Here is a 19,427-nt window from a genome sequence, read left to right as displayed (position 1 = left end):
TCCCTGAGCCTCTTGACCGCCATTGCTGGTCCGGCTCAGGCTGAGCTGGTTCAACTTTTGTGTTTCTTTCCGAGGTCTCTTTCCATAGACTTCTATACCTGGTGGTGTCTCGGCTAAATCAGAAGTCCCCCTTTGAGGTTGGCTTTTTTAGATTTTGTTTTTAAATCATGATTTAATATGTATACCAAACCATGCTAGGTCATGAATCATCTTTTAGTGTTCAATTCAACTTCAGTAAGTCTGTTCACACTGTGCACATGACCCACTTCTAGAGGCTTCATGTCTTCCCACACAGAAATTTCATCCAGTAAGCAACCGTTGCTTCCACTCCCGGGCCCTGGCAACCACTACTGTACTCTTCGTCTCTTACAAGCGGAATTGTTCCATGTTTGTTTGTCGAGCCTGTGTCTGTTTGATCTCAGCAGCACAGATACATGCTATTCTGCTGCAGTATTTAGTTCACCCATTCATCTGTTGGTAGACAATTGGGTCGTCTCCACCCTTTAGCTATTGTGAACAATGCCGATACAAACCGTTAGTCTACTCCATTTGCTTTCAGGTCTATGGAGTTAAACACTTGGTTAAAATTCTGAATAGCTAATCGTTCTGTGTGTAGTTTTTTTTGACAACTTCAGTCTGTTTTCCACAGCGCTGAACCAGGTCACCCTCCTGCCCGCAGGGGACAGGGGTTCCACGTTTTCTTTCCCACCGACACTCTTTTCTAATTTCTTGATGATGGCCATGAAACATGATTCATTTGTGTTTCCGGTTTGCATTTTCCTAATAATTATCAACGTGGAACATCTTTTCCTGTGCTCGTTGTGCCATTTGTGTGTCTTTGGGGGAAATGTTTATTCAAGGCCTTTGCACCCATGACCTTTATTTGTTGCTGTTGTTGTTGTTGTTATTGAGTCTCGGCATTTTTTAAAAAAATATATTCTCAGTATTAATATTGTATCAGATACATGGTTTTTTATGTCTTTTTCTCCCATCCATGGGTTGCTTTTCATTACATCGATGGTATTTTTGATACTGGTGTTCTACTCTAATGACGTGACCATTTTTGTGTGGGCTGTCTCACAAGTATGATCTACTCTTTTGCTATGATCTTACTTTATTACTGTAGCTTTGAAGGAAATTCTAAAATTGTAAAATGGGATTCTTCGAATTTTATCTACTACTTTGAAACTACTTTTTTTCTAAGCTGAGGACCGAACCCAGGGCCTTGTGCGAGCACTCTACCACTGACCTAAATCCCCAACCTCGTTTACTTTTTGATTGTGTGTGAGCATATGCACATGTGCATGTGTAGTGCCCTCGGAGGCCAGGTGAGGGCGCTGGATCTCCAAACCGGAGGTCCAGACAGTTGTGAGCTACCTGATGATGGTTTTTTTCCTATTTCTACAAAAGTTGCCACTGAGTTTCTCTCGGAAACAGCACCAAATCCGTGGGTGCTCTCCTGTTGTACTGTTATCTGAAGGACACAATGTCTTCCAGTCCGTGAATGTGGAGCATCGTCCTGTTCGTTGTTTAGTTTCTCTCAGGAATGTTTTTTCAGTTTTCTGAATGCAAGCTTTGCATTTTTGATTATGTCTGTTCCTGAGTTTTGATTATCTTTAGTGCTTTTGTGAATGGAATCATTTTCCCAATTCCCTCGTCCGGCCGACTGTTCAGTATTTTGTGCACAAACGCGACTTAATGTCTTTGCGCACTGGCCTTGTCTCCTTTTGTTTGTTTGTTTTTTTCTCCTACGGTGTGTACGTGTTCATGCTAGTGTCTGATCTGAGGGTTTTCGCTTCACAAGACTCGCAGAAAGCCAACTTCATTTCTTCCTTCCCCCTCGAAAAGCCCTTTATTATTGACACTGTTCTGATATGACCAAAACGGAACTTTTTAAACTGGGGGTTTCACGATGGTTCTAGGAATGGTCTAGAATTGTCCTGCCCAGTGCCATCTCCAACGGTATGGAGGAAGAGTGGAGGGTGTTCCCTTGCCTCAGAGCCTACAGAGTTGTTTTGTTTGCTAGGTTGTGTCCTCCTCGCATCAGGAAGCACTCTCCACCCATGACCCTAGACTCCCACCCATGCCCTGTGCAGCCCGTCTTTCTGAAATGAACTTCTTCTTCTTAAGATATTTTAAAATTATATGTTTTATAAAAATCCCGATGCTTCCTTATTTTGTATAAGATAAATTCCATCACTTTTGGCACACCCAAGGCCCTGCCTAATCTGGCTCTGACCATTTTCTCTGACCTCATCGTTTGCTCCCACACCCTATATACCCTTCATTTTGGCCACACAGGTCCCCATATTCATTACTGAACAAACCTTGAGCTTTTCATATTTCTGAGTGTAACCCACACATTTTTTTATCTACCTAAAACTTGTCTCCCATTTTTCCTGCTGGTGAAAATGATTGCATTCTTCACGGCGAAGCCCAGTTCTTAGCTTCCTCTATAAACTTGCCCTGGCCTCCCACAGCACATTTAGTGCTTCTTGTTTCATGCTTTTGTTGAGCAAGATTTACTGCATCAGCCCTAAGCACTTATCCCAGAGCACGAGAAATAATTGGACCTCTCTTGGCCTCCCCAAAACAGCAGGCTCCTAGAGCAAGGCGAGCATGCTGTGTTTTTTGCCTCTGCAAGGAGTGCCTAGCCCAGCGTCCAGCTCACCTAAGCAAAGCTTTACTTAGCATTCATCTTCCTTCCTTGCTCCTCTGGGGGCAGTCCTTTGGGGTCTTGCTACAGATTCAGTTTTAACTTTGTGTCTAAGCAACCAATGGCAGCTTATCAGAAATAACTAATCCCTTTCACCACCTTCCCAATGTCCAAAACAAGCACCAGATTTCCATTGCAGCTGAAGGGTTGTTGTGAGTCTGAATACCACACCCGGTTTGTTGATAGATCAAAATGGTACCATTTATAATAATAAATGTGTCTCACGCTAGCCAGCCTTGGGTCCTGAGACTACGAGGTCATCAAACAGCCAAGTACATGGTTTTGAGTAAGACTCTGGGTCCTCTCATCCCAGTTCTGAAAGACTAAGTAGTGCAAATCATGAACCCAATGGGAATCATGTAGAATAAATACAGTAACTCAGGATGAATGTGATTCAAACTCAGATTGAGAGAGAAGACAAAGACTCAGTTGTCCATAGTGTATCGAGCCTACCGTGTACTGTCCTGACCAATATCATCTAAATCAAGGGCAAAGTTGACTTTGTCCATTCAGAGAAACAGGGTTGTGGTCAAACTTCACAAACGTAGACTGCAAACAACTAGTCCTGTGTCATCTAGGAAGTTCATGTACACTAAGTTCTATGGACATTTTGTACAATCTGCCAAGAAAGCATTATTTCATTGATATTGGCGTGTTGGGCTACTTTAAGAGGGCCCATCAGAGCCATCCCCTACCTGTAAACTGTCAGACTGAAATATGTGTGTACGGACTGGGCATTTTATCCTCTTGGACAGTTCATCTGGCAGCTATGTATAGACACTTGCTTTGAAGCAGGCGTAGTACTAGCTCTTCAGGCTGCAAAGGTGACTGAGAAAGAGAGACAGAGCTTACACTTTAGTACATATGTTAAAATCATACTCGTATTTGCACACACAAATCCAGAGTACCAGATTCACAATTTTGTTAGTAACATCTCAATGATCTGTTTCTTTCTACATGGCCCAAAATAAACACACTCTGTCACCATCCCATGAAGGGCCAAGAATCCCATACATTCCTCCACATATAGCACAGTCTTCTAGAAGCTGCAAAGAATGACTTCTTTCTGTGGGAAAGGGTATAGATAATGATGATGGGACTTGTATTAAGAACGTGGGTTTACTAAAGCAAGTTGTTTACTGTGTGCTTTGTCGGTTGACTTTCTGCCGGCTCCCACACCCTCTTGGTCATGCCTCGTGTGCAGAACTGTGACCAGCAAGTATTGTCCCTCAAGTTTGCTTGAACTCAGTTGCAATCCTGACTTGCGTGATTCTTATCCCCACTTAATCTTTCCCTGTGTTTTGAAGGAGACTGAGATCACCCATTCCCCCCTCCCCCAATATTCCATCATTCTAAAATTACCTCCATGGCAGGGTTGCTAATGCCAGATAATTTCCATTGTGGTAACCACCCCTCCCCTGGGCTGCCATCCCAAATTAGGCAATTTTCTATTGATTTCTTTCTATACGGAGATGTAAATAGCTCACTGGTCGTAGTCGGGAATGCCCAGACCTTGAAAGTCCCAGGGGATCATAAGGCCTTTGTCACCAGACCTCAATGCCTATATTGAAGCCTGGCATGCCTTAGGATGTCATTTGCACTGATTTCATAGGCCCCCTGCCCCCATAGCTGACATTAGATAATTGCCTGTTGCCTCATAATACATCTGTATGCGCATTCCTCGTTTCTAAGAGTGTAAAGCACTAAAGATAGTTACCAGGGAAGTGAGAAACAGCTTTCTCTTTGCCAGCGGAGCATCTGTTCTGGGCTGGAGTTTGTTAATAATGAACTTCTGTTGTCCATGTTGGAGTATTTAACAGGGGCTCTGGCTAAGAATTTAATTTTATTCCTTCTTAAACAGCTGGGTGTTTACTTAAATATTTTTCTTTTAATTTATTTTAGCATTTTTTCCCCATTTGCCTCCTCCCATTTGGGGCTGTCACTTTTGTACCTCCAAGGTCAGCTTACCTCCTTGTTAAGAACACATTTAAGAGACATGGCTCGGCAGTTAAGAGCCTGTGCTACTCCTCTAGAGTCCCAAGTTCAGTTCCCAGGGCCTACATCCAGTTAGTGGTTACTGCCTGTAACCCCAGCTCCAGGGGATCTGACGCCCTCTTCTGGCCTCTCTAGATGTGTGCACAGGTGGCACACACACACACACACACACACACACACACACACACACACATGCGCGCGCGCGCGCGCGCTCAAAGACTCACTCATTCACATAAATAAAAACGAGTGTAGGAAGCACATTTAATTAGTCAAGTTAACATTTAGTTAATAAATTACATTCACAATTATGTAGTTATTATGATCTAAGTCTTAGTAAATAATTGACTTTATAACACCCAAGCTGATGGATAGGAGTTGATGAATTGGGTTTGGTGTTCGTACATTAAGGAAAGATGCTTTCCTGAAATATTCTTCCTAAAAATGTCAAGCTATGGATCTGAATGTGTTTTTAAGTTATTTCAAGTAGATTAGAATGTACAAACCAAGTTAAAGCCATGGCAGCGATAAAGAGGAAGGGCTTGTGAAGTGTTGCAAACCTGTATTATGTAAGTGCTTTGGTGGCTTCACATTGTGTAAAATGTTCTAGAAAAAAAATTGGAATTGTGTTTCTGAGGCCAGGGTTGTAGGGTGAAGAATCTGTTGTGAAGTCTTTTGTCTTGGGAAGCGAGTCATCATGTCACAGGTGATACTCCCACATTTGAGAAGATTTAAGGTCTGAGTTGGGAGATATCTAAATACAGGAACGTTACAGTGTTGGGACACGGCGTTGTGATGCCTCACATCCGGGAATTTGTCTCTCCCTAGCCTTTCATTCCAGCTATAAATGTGACTGCTAACCTGGGTTGAGGTTCAGGAGAGCCGTGTGGGTGGACTGTTCCCGAAATTTGAGCAACAAGGAGACAAAGTGCCATGCGGCCTCTTCTGATGACCCTATTTTAAGTGTTGACGGAAGACTCTCAAGGAAGGTCCACACTAAAATACGCCCTTGGTGTATTATGTTTGGGGTGGGACCTGTGAAGGCTTTGGAAACGTTCTAAAATTATAAGCCACAGAATTTCAGTGGCTGGGTTTAACTCAGGTGGTTTCATTGCTTTTTTTGTATATAGCACCAAGGATAGAAGCCCAGACCTTCTGATGCTTAACAAACACTCTGCCCGCGTGTCAACCCTGGCAGCCCACGAGGCAGACTTTGCAAGGTCATTTCATGGGCCCCATTAACAGGCATTGTTATTAAGATGGAAGAGTCAGGCTTGCTGTTGTGAGAGGGGAAGTCTATGCTACAACTTTCTGGAACAGCATTAGCTATTTTGGTGTGTGCTGAAGGAAAGCTAGGTGTGGCATATCAGATTGGTAGCAAATGGCCTGATTCTGCTATGGAAAAGGCATGGCTAACAATGTACCCACACTATACCACCGGCTGCCCGGAGTAGGCTGTATTTTTATGACTATGGGGGAACAGAGTGATAACATTTTATATGCACACACAGTGCCCTTTTTATAGTCTACAGTCTGCCCTTGAATCAAATTCTGGACTGACTCTCTTCTCCTCTTCCTCTCCTTCCTCTCAGGGGCTTAGTTTGTCTTTTTTGAGATGGGAGGGGGTTCATGTTGCTCTGGCATGTCCTCAACTGAGTCCTCAACTCCTGAGATCAAGCAACCCTCCTGCCTCACCTTCCAAGTATCTTTGCAACAGCTGTGTGTCGTCTTGCCTAACTTCTAACTGGGCTATTTTTTAATGTGTTTGTTTTTATTATGTTGGTTTTTATTTTTTATTTTTTACCAGAGAGAACTAATGTCTGTAAGTTAACGTTTGTCAGAAATGTGATTTTTTTTTATATTCAAAAGTATTCAAAGAAAATCATGAACCAATGTCATGGACTTCATCATTTTGGGAAATAAGATTCAAAAGGGGACTTTGTGTGACAGCATTTAAATTTACACAATCTCCCTCCTATAAGTAATCCTCAGTTGAAAACTATATAATTTTTATATTTTCCCCAATGTGGATAGTTAATGAATATTTATTGGACTCATAAATGATGCGTAAAGATCCACACGTATCACAGCGTCAGAGCTGGCAATCCAGGACCCATTTCCTCCCAGAAAATGGCTGACTCCGTTTCCACGGTCTTCCCTTATATTGTTTTACTTTATGAAGAGGACATTTAAGAGAGGCTAGATCCAAGGTGTAAAAATCACTTGGGTATCCAAGTGTCTCTACTTTGCCTTTGTATCTTTTTGCCATGGGAACTTCTGGCTAACTCTTCCTTCAGCCCCAAAAGGCTCAAATTAGCACAGTGCGTTGTACTTTATGGCTAGGAAATGGCTCTAATACTGAAGCTTTAGTTTAATTAGCTGGGCTTGAACATGGGGTGATCGGGCCTATGCGTCAGTTCTTAATGTCACTTATGTTACACATGTTACAAAAGATGAATGTACCCATTTCACTTGCGGTATGAACAGGGAGAAAGAGAAGCAAAGCCCGACAATAATTCCCAGAGGCCATTTGAGTCCAACTGGTACAGGCATCCCCCATTCTGTGAAGTGTGGGGATTGAACCCTGGACCTTGCTCATGCTGGGCAAGAATGCTACTATTAACCCAATTTCCGGCTCAGCAGGTCTTTGTACCTTGCTGAGTTATATTGTACCTGGGTAATTAGCCCTCCTTGGAATTTTTCTAAATGTAACTATGTTTAAAAAAACAAAAACAAAAACAAAAACAAAAACACCAGTCAGTGGTGACCCACACCTTTAATCCAAATACTGAGGAGGCAAAGGCAGGCGGATCTTTGTGAGTTCGAGGCCAGCCTGGTCTATAAGAACAAGTTCCAGGAAACGCACTGAAGCTACACAGAGAAACCCTGTCTTGGAAAACAAAACAAAAACAAAAAAACCCCAAAACAAAAACAAACAAAAAAACCCAAAGCAAACGAACAAAAAAGGACAACAACAATAAGAATCGTTGCTGAGTCTGGTCTTTTAATACATCCTCAAAGCTTTTAGAAGAATACACTGCCTTTCACGAATAATTTCAGTACAATTTCATTTTGTTTAGCTAAGTGAGACAATATAGGAAGAACTAGTACCCTGGTTTTTTTTTATCAGTGGCTTTGGAACCAAATAGGACCTTTCAAATTCCTATTTGAGAAGAAATAGCTCCCTTGGTTTCCAGTTTAGAGCAGAAATGGGAGGTAAGAGCAATCCAGTGGGAAAACACACCCATGAAGTATTTTTATTATTTATGTACTGATGAAGTGGGGAGGGAGCGAAGGAGAGAGAGAAATGAGAGACAGAACGAGAGAACAAGTGTGCACAGTGCCATGGTGGATGTGCACAGGTCAGAGAATGACTTTCAGGAAGTTGGTTCTTGCCTTCCCCCTTCTAAGCAGTGTCTCTGTGCTCCTGCACCATGTGGTACCCCAGACTCACCAGCCAGAGCTTCCTGGTGATGCTCAGGTCTCTGCCCTCCCATCCTGCTGTAAAAGTGTGGGATTACAGATACAAGTCCCCACCTTCTTATGTGGGTTGTGGGCGTTGAACTCACATCTTCTGACTTGTATGGTCAGAACTTTAACTGGTTGAGCTACCTCCCTACTGCTATAGTGAGAGGTTTTTGGAAAATTAAGAATTTGCTCCAAACTCAAGTGGCTGTAAGCTGAGAGTGGTGGCTTAGGTGACTTCCTGTTGTTCATTCCCTACTTCCTGTTGTTTACTCAACAATGTCCCCTCCCATTCCCAGTTTTCTCCCTGGGACCAGGGCCAAAGGCTGAGGCATGTGTTTCACGAGTCCCTTAAGATCGCCATGAAGAAATAAAGTTAGTCAAGAAGGAGGTGCTTGCCTCGGCCACCTCTGGCAGCCTGCGTTCACCCAGCGTGGGAGCAGGGCTGGGTTAGCTCAGACGTTCCTCAGACCTGGGTCCCCATCCTACTCCCTGCCTGCTCTGCCTCTGCAGCAGATCAGCCGGTCCTCTCTACCCGGTCCTCTCTACCCTGTGAGGGCTCGTGGCACAGAGCAATCAATTCCCAGTGGATGTCATCTTTTCTTACTCCATGGGAAGATCATCTGTCCTCTGCACTGGCTGTCATTCTTGAAATGCCCAAGTCCCCCCACAAAATGCTATTTTTGTACACGCCACCACATGTACATGTCAGTAGCGTAGCTGGAAAAAACTTCCATGCGAGTGCCTGCTGACTCCACGCCGCTCTCACCAGACGCGTGTGCGACTGGTTTTCTGCCACGGCACATTTTGCTCTGTCAGTGGATTTAGGAGAAGCGCTGGCGGGACTTCAGTGCCACTAGCGAAGAGGGAAGCTCTGTGGAAATGATCGTGCAGGTGGTTGGACTGAGCGTACGGTATGGCTGTCTAACATCTGGAGGGCATCCTCATCACAGTGAGGCCCATCAATGAAGTTGGGCTCTCTGCAAACTAACCAGGGACATCTTGGCTTTCATTTGTGCGGTTACGGGAATTTGGCAGTAGGGCCTGTGGACCCTCCTCAGTGTATCAAGAGCTACATGAGTAGAAATAAAACACAAATTGCCCCAGTGTGACGTAATCTAAGGGTATCTATTTTAAAGATTTTTAGCTTGACAGCCTTTTAATATAATTTGGTCTATTGCTTCTCTTATCGGGTTAAAACCTATAAAATTAGATACAGATATCTTTTGACCTATAAAATGTAGATTCTTTTGTCTGGCCAAATGCGATATATCACATTTATTCCACTAGCTGATTAAATCTGAGTATAGATATCATCTAATTTGGGTCAGGGTTAGGCTCTTTGATTTGCACTTCTTTACTTTGCTGGAGGGAGCAACCCCAGGGAGTGTGAAGATAAAGAGGATGTCCGTCATTGTCTAGTGTTATAGATTCGTCACATCTCTGTCCTTCATTAAGCCATTTGCACCAGTGCCAAGCCTTATTTATTGGGCCACAAGGCCTTCTTGTGGTTCCTGAACAGGATCCAATGAGCTGGATCCAGAGCCAGCTCACTGAAGTCATAGGCCGCCCATCGCTTGTTTATAGTGCGTTTGAACTCTGTCATCACAGTTTCCCATTATACCCCAACTCTCAGAACTACAGTCAGCTGCAGACAATGACACTCATTTGGAAAGGAAAACTAAATAAATAAAATCGTGTGGGTGCCGGGGATTGAACCCAGGGCTTTGAATAGGGAAGCAATATTTAACACACCCAAATTCTAATTCCACAGAAGAGCAGCCATTGAAAGTATCCCTCTGTTCTCTTCTGTGCCCCACTTTCTCCTCTTAATGCCACACCACACCCTCTGATGTGCCGATGTGTGCTGTTAGTTGTATAAAGTTAAGAGCACAGCATAACTGATTTCTAAAACTATGTGATTTATCTCTTGCCCAGTAGCCCATTTGACCCAGTGTGTAGATGAAAGAACGCCATCTCGAATCTTCCTCTAACAGCCCATGGGGCAAACATTGAGGTTCTACCATGTAGCAGTCTTTATACACAGTGACCTTGTGGTTGGGAAAAGGATAGCATGGTTGCGGACCATGGGGAATACGCCTATAGATGGCAAAAATGGCAGGCACATGCAGGAAGTCCATTGCACCCTTAGAAGCCTCGTCAGAAAAGGTGACTAATACTGAGCAGATCTCCAGGTGATAAAATTTACAAATTTTATCTCCAGGTGATAAAAAGAAAAGTGGGTGTCGTGAAGGGAGCCATGGGGTTCAAGATGAAAAGCTGGGTGGATATTCAGGTGTGGTAGTAGGAGAAAATGAACTTATGTGCTATGAAGCCTTTTCTCTCTGTTTGCATTTTGACTACCAGAGCGTACATTCTGTCTTCAGTTCCTTGCTATTAACAAATGCATTCTGTAACAGGTTTTGGTCTTTTGTTTCCTTATGTCTGCTACTTTTAAATTTGTATCATCTGTGCATGTCCTCTTTGAGGTCTTAATTTAATTAAATTAAATTCATGACCTTATTAAATTACTTAAAGTGATTTTAATGTATATGTTTGAAAGTTTATCTACATATACGTCTGTACCATGCGTGTGCCTGGTACCCAAGGAGGCCAGAAGAGGGCATCGGATCCCTTGAAATTGGAATTATAGGCAGTTGTAAGCTGCCACATGGATGCTGAGAACTGAACCTGGGTTCTCTGTAGTAGGAGCAAGTGCCCTTAACTGCCAGCTGTCACTGCAGCCCCTTAAATTATTTTACATGGTGAAACAACTGGACTTTCCCCCTGGCTCTGCTATTGTCTCCTGATAAAGATAAAAGATCAAAAAAATTGCATTGATTTTTTTTTTTTTCAAAGCTCTTGAGCTCACTCTCCCTACCCACTTCCTTTTTCCTACGTGTCATATCTTAGGTTTTGGTTGAGTGACTGTCAGTCATGCTGCGGTGACTCTAGTCACATTTCCTACTTGTGCTGATGTGAGGAATATCACTATTTGACTGTGTGCCATGCTGTGTATCAGTCGATGTTCCCCCTACCACACCTCCAGCTGAGGTCTTTATTGTGTGGTCCATTTGTCTTTATTGTTGCTATAATGGTGATGGACCGGCCAGAGCGGTGATAGACTGTGGTCTCCATTGAAGTCCCTGCACCGTGCTTTCTCTCTCCACAGACTACACTAAATGTGGCTTGTCACAGTTCATGCAGGTGGGTTCATGGCAGCAGAGCCACCCTGCCTTCAATTCACATCTTCAGTTCTAGAGGTTTAACATTGATCAGGCAGCTTCATTATCAAGTTTCCGTCTTTCTCACACTGATTCCCAGTTCCGTTTCCACTGTTCCTCAGTCAGGACAGATAAAGGAGTTGTGAATTTTTGTTTCTTTCCAGATTTGTGGTTGTGACAGAATTCTCTGCCATTTGCTAGTCTGGTTTTGAAAAAGTGGGCAAGAACTTTTGGTAGTTTGTTCCTTACCTTGAGCATGCAGTGTGCAAGTGGTAACACATGTTCCTTTCTTTGGCTGTTGATAGTGCAATGTATTTTCTGGGGTTTAGTTACAGTTTTGGCAAAGGAGGCCATCGTTCTGTTTTGTTGTGAGCAGGCCATCCACTGGTTTAGTGTTTAGCAGTTATGTCCTGATGGCTTTGCTAATTCAGTGACTACAAACAACCCCCTCAATGATAATGATTTTTGTTTTGTTTTGTTTTTGCTTTTTAGATAGGCATTCAGCCTGGATCCTTTGGCTTGTAACTTGAGTCAAAGTTAATTCCTATTAATTCTATAAACAAACCCCAAATTATGGGAAGGAGATAGATAGATAGATAGATAGATAGATAGATAGATAGATAGATAGATACATACTTCAGGAGTGACATGGGCTCACCTGCTAGCCTAGTGACATAGGTGGGTGTCCAAACCCTCCCTTCTGTGGCCACTAGATTCCTTGGGTTTTCTGTATTTCTGCATCATTGTGCGCTGGATGGAATTGTTAGACAGCTGTCCTGAGAAATCACTGTGCCTGAACCATGACTCACTAGTCCGAGATGCCAAAGTTAATGTGACTTTGCAACACACCCAGTCCCCGAAGAGACTTACCACTTCGGGAATGAGCAGTGGACTTTCCAGTACATATGTGATTGCCCTACTTGGCAGTGCGGCTCTGAGTCAGTCTTAGCCATGGCACAGAGCTGTATGAGAGCCCGGGGCACTTGGGAATGAGGAGAGTGGGTTTTGCTCGAATCTTTAGGGTGCTTCACATCACTGATGTGCATTGGGTGTACCCCCAGCATCTCACAAGGGAAGTGTACTGCTGCTGTGGGCTTTCCTGCCTCTTCTTCACTGTGACCTTAGGCTGTTTTATATAAATGATTTCCTGACCTATGGACAGGATAACATCATGCAGAAATGTCACCCAAGACTTTACATATGGAAAGGAAGTCAGTCCTCTTAATGCCTCCTTTCCACCCACAGGTGAGGAGGAAAAGCATTTTCTCTGTCTCCAGAGACATTGTCGATTTGGAGTCTTCTTGTACCCATAGTTTCCCTAGACTTGGTGACTCTTGAGCTTTCTTTTTCCCTCCTCCTTTGGGAGAAAGAAGGTAGCAATATTGTTCTGAGGGCGTTTAAAAGTAATTCCATGTTCTTGAGTTTAGGAAACAGACTAGAATATGCTGTGGAAGGTAACGTCCATTTGTGTTCCTTTGGGTCCTGTATTAATTTTTAAGGTTTTTTAAAAAGAATTGAGTGCTGACAGTCCTTTTCCCCTAGGGGATGGTAATATTACCTCAATTCCCACATACTTTTTCCAAATAAAAGTCTCCAGTAATTATCTTCTCTTCTTCTGCCTCCTCCTCCTCTTTTTCCTTTTTCCTGAAGTTTGGCGACAGCTAGTTAATTTTGAAGCTGCCAGAGCGATTATTTCAGTGTAGCACGGCACCTTTGGGAGGCGAATGGAATCTCTTCGTTTTTTTCCCATCTGCTGACAAAATCCTCCTAATTTCAGAGGGCAATGATGTCACCCTTTAACAAGCAAAATATTTCTTACTAAACAGATGGGTCTCCTTGCCTGACTTCTTCGTAACACAGCAGGGCGTGGGGCACAATGTGCACCATGGTTTATGTAGCTGTGTACTTTACATTGAACAGGATTGCTCTAAACTCAGGGAGACTAATTTTTTTTGTAAACACAAAGATTACCTTGATGACAGTGACTCAAAGGTCCCTGCCATTACTGAACACGGCTCAGTCCTTGAGTGTTGGGAAAATCTTGTGTGTACCCAGGCAGAGGCAGGATAATGCCCTAAGGTATGGAGGGATCCTGAGTGCATGACTTCTTGCACCGTGGAGGGAGACCAGTCATGGTAGAGAGATGATGAAATCCAGCTTGGAGAAAGGGAGGGTGGAAGCTGTGGTTGATTGGTGTCACATGCTGTTTATAAAGTGACATCAGCTGAACTCTCTGTAGGCGAGGATCTGAGGTCAGAGAAGGAAGTGCCATCTCAACACTAACCTCTAGGTCATGTGGGAACACGGATGTGCCCCCTCCAACCCGGAAGAAGTGTTAACCACCCACTAAAGCATATCTCAGTTTTCCTAGCCGAGGGAGCATCTTACCATGTGCAGCTCTTCCCTGTCTCTCAGGGATGACGCTGGCACTCCTGGCCTGTATTAGTCATGTTTCGGAACTTCCTGTGTGCTTTTCTGCCCTGTGCTTTCTTTCCTGTAATGTTTGTAAGTTCAGGGGCTGCTCCTTAGTCATGTTGGCACTTCTTGCCCTTCTGAATGGCTTCAGTCAATTCATCCATTCATTCATTCGTTCATTCTTCATTCATTCATTCCAGTGAAGAAATACCTAAGTAGTATCAAGACAGATGTGATTTTTATTTATCCAAGTGGAAAACATATAATGCTTAGAACTCATAATAGTGAGGAATATAGTTAACACTTTCTTCAGAGCAAATTGTAATGTGTGTCAAAAGTCTTGCAGATGTACACAATTTTTTAAAAACCTATCCATTCTAAAATCTAATCATCAGTTCAAAGAAAAAAACCGTGTTAAACATATTACTACATTTGCCACAGTATGCATCTGAGTTGGTGTATGTTGGAGACATCCAAATGTCCGATGACAGGCACTTTGTTGAAGTAAATACCAACATGCTTCTATGATGGAATGCCGTTGAATCACACTATTTTTGTGTATTCTCTTGGTAGAGTGTTTGTTGACATGGGAAAATTTTCTGTGCATGCTTCTTCTAAGAAGTGGATTTTGAATCAGTTTGAGCAGCATACATAGGGAGGGCCAGGGTTTCTGTATGGGAGATTTGATAGGCAGAGAAAGCAGGCCGTGGGTGGGTTGGTGTGTGTGTTGGGAGGGGAGTCAGAAAGCTCTGCCCTCTTCATTGTGTCTTTGTCAATGCAAGCTGAGAAAGTGTTCTACCCATCCCGGACTTCCCACTCTGCCAGGTAGCAGGCTTCATACACAAGGAGTTGTCTGTCTTTCCAGGAGAGAAGTTAGCACACATGCCTAAGGTGACCCGCCCTTCCCAGGGATGGAAGGGGATCTGAACCCATGCCTGCTGAGTGTCGGAGTCCTGGCCCCTAAACTCACCCCACCTTGTGGGCATCTTAGCATCCTGTGCCACCTAAACCTCATTGTCACTGTGCTTTATGGCTGTGTGTCACACTAGCTTTGTGACTCTTCCCTGGACTCCTTGCACTTGCTGTGCCCATAGCACTTAAAAGAGCCATTTGTCAGGATAAAACGGGCTCTGATGGAACTCCAGTCAGTAACAAATAGAAGACGAAGAGGTAACAAACATAAGAAGAAGGAGGAGGAGGAAGAGAAGGAGGAGGATGAGGAGGAGAAAGAAGAGGAAGAGGAAGGAGAAGAAGAAGAAGAAGAAGAAGAAGAAGAAGAAGAAGAAGAAGAAGAAGAAGAAGAAGAAGAAGACACTTTAAGATAAATGTCTTCAAACCTAAGTTGCATTAGGAATCCCAAGACCATTATAGGGTGTAAGATCACACACTTTGAAGTGAAAATCAGTTTGTTCTGATACTAGAGGCAAAACCCTTTCTCAAGTAGAGAGTGCACAGGGGCAGGCCCATGGGATCCCACTTGATGCCCAGTCCTTTCTACTTGAGAAAAGGGCCATGGCTGAACTGTATGGAATGAGGGAGTGGTGTTTGCTAAATGCCAGAGTTGATAGTACTTCAGGCAAAAAGCACCTGCCACAGCTTGTGTTGCGTGTGGCCCTGAAATGCCAGCGATGAGCAGTGAAGCCCAGAGTGTGTGGGGATTGGTTTGTGATATAGGGAGCTGGACAACACAAGGACGCTATGACGAGTCCCTGTGGGAGGAAGACGAAGAAGTTTCTTTCATAAAAGTAGAAGAGAGCCTTCCGGGGCTGAAGATGGGGTGGAGGGGCACGAGGTTGATTCATTTCTAGCTGAAGAAAGAGGTCTCTGGCGGAGCAGCAAAGAGAATCAGGTGAGGTACCCAGCAAAGTAGGAAGCTATCCTGCAGTCCAATGCACTAACCGGAGACCCTGGGCAAAGCACAGCCTCCCGCTTGTGAGCTCTGGGCCTCAAATCTGTTTATTTTTAGTTTTTATTTTTCACTTAAGTAAGCCCTGGCCCTCCTCCAAAAAGACCCTCTGCCATTTTAAGGAGGCAGTAGTCGGCACTCACTGGGGATCTCCAGGCTTCCAGGTATTTTGCTGGTGTTGTGTGTAAAGAGCCTATGAAGAGATGGACAAGGAGCCAGGCAATGGAAGAGAGAGCTAGGCGTGAACAGTGCAAGCTGCACAGTGAGGGTGAATGACTTAACCGAGGGAAGTTAGCCCTGGAAAGACAGATGGGAGCTGCACCGCGCGTCATGGAGGCTCTTCTATACGAGTTCAGTTCTGTCTTGTTTAGCCGATGTTCTGTTTAAACAACAGCCTGTGCCTGGTGCTCCCCAGAGAACCCCCAAGAGAATGAAGTGATCATCTTGTGTCACGATCCTCAGGCTCCCTGTGCTGGAATGCACGGGAACTCGGCTGCCCTGAAATGACTGGTGAAACAATTTGGAAAGACGGTTTTAGAAGTTTTGGGGAAGGGGAAGGGGGAAATAGCCTACGTTTACTCTGGCAGTTAAAACGGGAGTGGGGGAGTGGAGGAGGGAAGGGGGGGAGAGAGAGAGAGAGAGAGAGAAGCGAGAGAGAGAGAAAGGGAGAGAGAGAGAGAGAAAGAGAGAGAGAGAACGAACTCAGGGAGAAAAGCACAATCATAAACCTTACAATAGTAGTTTCAAAAATAGCCCTGGAAAGGTGACTTCTCTGAATTGAGACCACTCCCTTCAGGGAACGTTTTGGAGCCGCATCTGCAAAAGCAGTCTGTTTTTAGAGTTCAGTCACTCAGAAGGGTTTGTCCTCTCTCTGTCCTGGATTCGCTCAGATTCTCGCGTTCTTTCTCTCTTTCTCTGGAATTCCATAGACAGTAATTAAGGAACTGGAGGCCAGCAGGAGGTCAGGGAGCCTTCCTCAGTGAAAACAGGGATTGTTGGCCGTGCACAACACTCCCTTTTTTCCTTGTGGTGAATAGGAGATTTGCTTAGAGCCGATGACTTACGCCTTTCTTACAAGTTATCCAGTTAGCAAGCAACTGGGGAATCGAGCAGCAGGCAGAGAGAGGCTAATTGAATCCAGTCAGTGCCCTGGTGCTCTTCTTCGGATGTTGGGCTGTGACTGGGAGAGCCTGCCCGATCATGTAACTGCAGAGAACATGTTCGCAGGAGTGCCTGGTCCGACTTGGAGATTGCAGGACTGACGAAGAATCAAGAGTGAGATTTGCTCCGAGTCGGGAGGGGGAAGGGGTACCTACTGCACCTTTGCAAAGCTGCCCCTTACGCCTGCTAAATGCCGAAACCGGTAAGTTGACGAATGCTTTTTGGTGTGTGTGTATGAAAGGAAAACTTTTCTGTTGCTTCAAGAAAACGGCTTTCTGCCCGATCCTGCCTAGGATGCAGCTTCCTTGGCTCCCTAAGTTTCTCTAGATCTGTCCATCTCCCCTAGCTGCTTCCCTGCCTTCCCGCCCAGCGGGATCACCAAGTTACCATACATAACTCTTGGAGAATACTAAATATTATTTTGAGAATATGAAAGGATGAGCAAGCCCGGGCTGGATCCACTCTGCTGCCAGTTGGGCTGACTCTGTGTGAAGGGCTTAAATCCAAACAGCGTTCGGCATCGCTTTCAATAAGCCCACAATTAATTGGCCTCCTTCTTATGCCTTTTAGAATCATTGCAGGGACAGCTTGATTCTAGGGAGTTGAAGTGTGTACGACTTCTTATGGGCTGGGTGCAAACAAAACTATTGTGGGACTTCCTCAAGCAAATGTATTTGCAATTGAAAAATGCTTCTCAGAAATGCTTCTATATTGAATGATGTTGTGTAGCTCACGGGGAGATACAGAGACTTAGTCTGGTTTTTCTGGTTGTTGATTGTGACAGCGTGTCTCGGATTTGGAGGGTTGTTAACTGTGACAGCGTGTCTCAGATTTGGAGCCGGGAGGCAAGTCGTAACCCTGTGCTCAGGATGGTCGCATATGCTTCTCCCTAAGGATCTGGTTGCTCATGGCAAGTATGGATTGGCGTTTATTCCAGCACATCCGTTGCTACCGTGCCACTAAATTTTTAGAAACCACGCATCCTGCACATCACAGATGTAAGAACTGTTCGCTATAAGGTGCAGTGAAGTATCTGCTTCAGGCGGCAAATGACAGGCTTAGGATGAGCGGTGAGCGGGGGATGTTTGTAGAGGGCGCCAGTCCACGGATCTTCTTAGTTACAGATGTGATTAATTTTGCTCCCCTTTCCCAATCATCTTGCGTGCAGTTGTGTTATCAAAAGTTCTCCACGCTGGCTCCCTGGCTTTTCCCATTAGAGCATCACAGATGTGTCAAAAGATGCACTTGTTCCAAGAGAAGCTGGAGAGAAAGGAGGCTCCACCCTCTTGTCCATGCCAAACGGGCCCATAGACTCCTCAGTCAGTGCCTGGCTGGCGAAGGGTGTGCTATCTCTTTAAAGCAGCTATACTTTTGTGCCTTGGCTTGGTCAATTTGTTATGGTTTAAAACTGTGGAGCCAGCTGTCTGCAATCTGATGTAATGTTGCTATGGAAACCAGAAATGAAACACTTAAGCATTCACCACAGAATTACTACATATAGCATTAGCCAAAGTAATTAAAAGTTGAGCCATATGGGCTTTCTGGTGGAAAAAAATCTACAACGGAAAGCTTAGGAATGGAATGTTTCTGTTTACAATACTGCAAAGGCTCTTTGCACATCCTTTGGTGGAGTCGTGGTTTGTCCCCCTCCAGATGGTTTGGGATGGGGTGGATAAAGCTGATGGATGTTGCCCTCTTGTCTGTCAGGTGGTCAAACTGAAGGTTACTTTCGTGAACTTTAATAAACCAACTCAGAGGTGCAGGGGTACAGTGGTGGGAAAATGTTTGAGTATATGTGAGCATATACTTCTAGGTTTTTGTTTATATACAAATCATTTACATGCAAAGTAGAAATCCTTTCTATTCTACAAACCTCCTTTAGGTAGGAAGCTTTTGGGGTTTTTTGTTTGTTTTGTTTTTGCCCCAAATACTTAACAGTATTTATTTTCTGCTTATCAAAACTATCTAAAAAAAAACCTTGTGTTTTAAAATTCTATGTACATATTTTTAGTGGCTCTTAATTTAAAAATTTCTTAAATTCCCTTTATGATAGTCAATTTTCAAAATAAAAGACACTGCATATACATATATATTAAAAATATGATATGTGGCTTTCCACATTTAGAAAGAAACACGTGGTTATTTGAAAAAGAAATATACAGTGAAGAATTTATTACTCAGTTTAGAAGAAGTGCAGTCACTTATGTCTTTATATTAAAACAGCTGGAGAGATTTTTTTGTTTTACAAAAAAAGACTAATATGTCATAAGTTTCTTCCCTGGGACTCAAGAGGAATCCAGAAGTTGACCCTCCTCATCAATAAAATTTGTCTTAAAGACTCCCCAGGCTGACTACAGAGGAATCTTTTAATTAAAAAGATAAAATGCACAAGTATACATTTCTTCAGTGGCTCTCTGTATCAACCTGCCTAGGGTCTAAAGCATGGAAGGCAAAGGAAGTCCGTGGTTGCCGTGGATTGCAATTTGTCAGTGGCCAACGCCTCCAGAACCTTCACTGACTTAGAAAAGTAGAAATGCCATCAGTTTAA

At 43.8% G+C, this 19,427-nt stretch overlaps 1 protein-coding gene across 3 annotated transcripts in view; it reads left to right on the top strand.

Moving 5' to 3' along the window:
* Sash1 (SAM and SH3 domain containing 1) overlaps positions 1-19,427 on the top strand; it is a 169,557-nt gene that overhangs the window by 115,456 nt on the left and 34,674 nt on the right. Inside the window, exon 1 of one of the 3 annotated variants that reach the window (XM_038338614.1) lies at positions 16,696-17,081. The exons of the other annotated variants lie outside the window; for them this stretch is intronic. Coding sequence (XP_038194542.1) covers positions 17,070-17,081 — 12 coding nt within the window. The 5' untranslated portion in view covers positions 16,696-17,069. Of the gene's footprint in view, positions 1-16,695; positions 17,082-19,427 lie in introns of those variants that run through there. 3 annotated transcript variants of the gene reach the window in all.

Source organism: Arvicola amphibius, chromosome 8 (assembly GCF_903992535.2).
Source record: "Arvicola amphibius chromosome 8, mArvAmp1.2, whole genome shotgun sequence".
NCBI lineage: Eukaryota > Metazoa > Chordata > Mammalia > Rodentia > Cricetidae > Arvicola > Arvicola amphibius.
The sequence above is the reverse complement of the archived record's forward strand: the minus strand, read 5'-3'. Positions and strand labels throughout refer to the sequence as shown.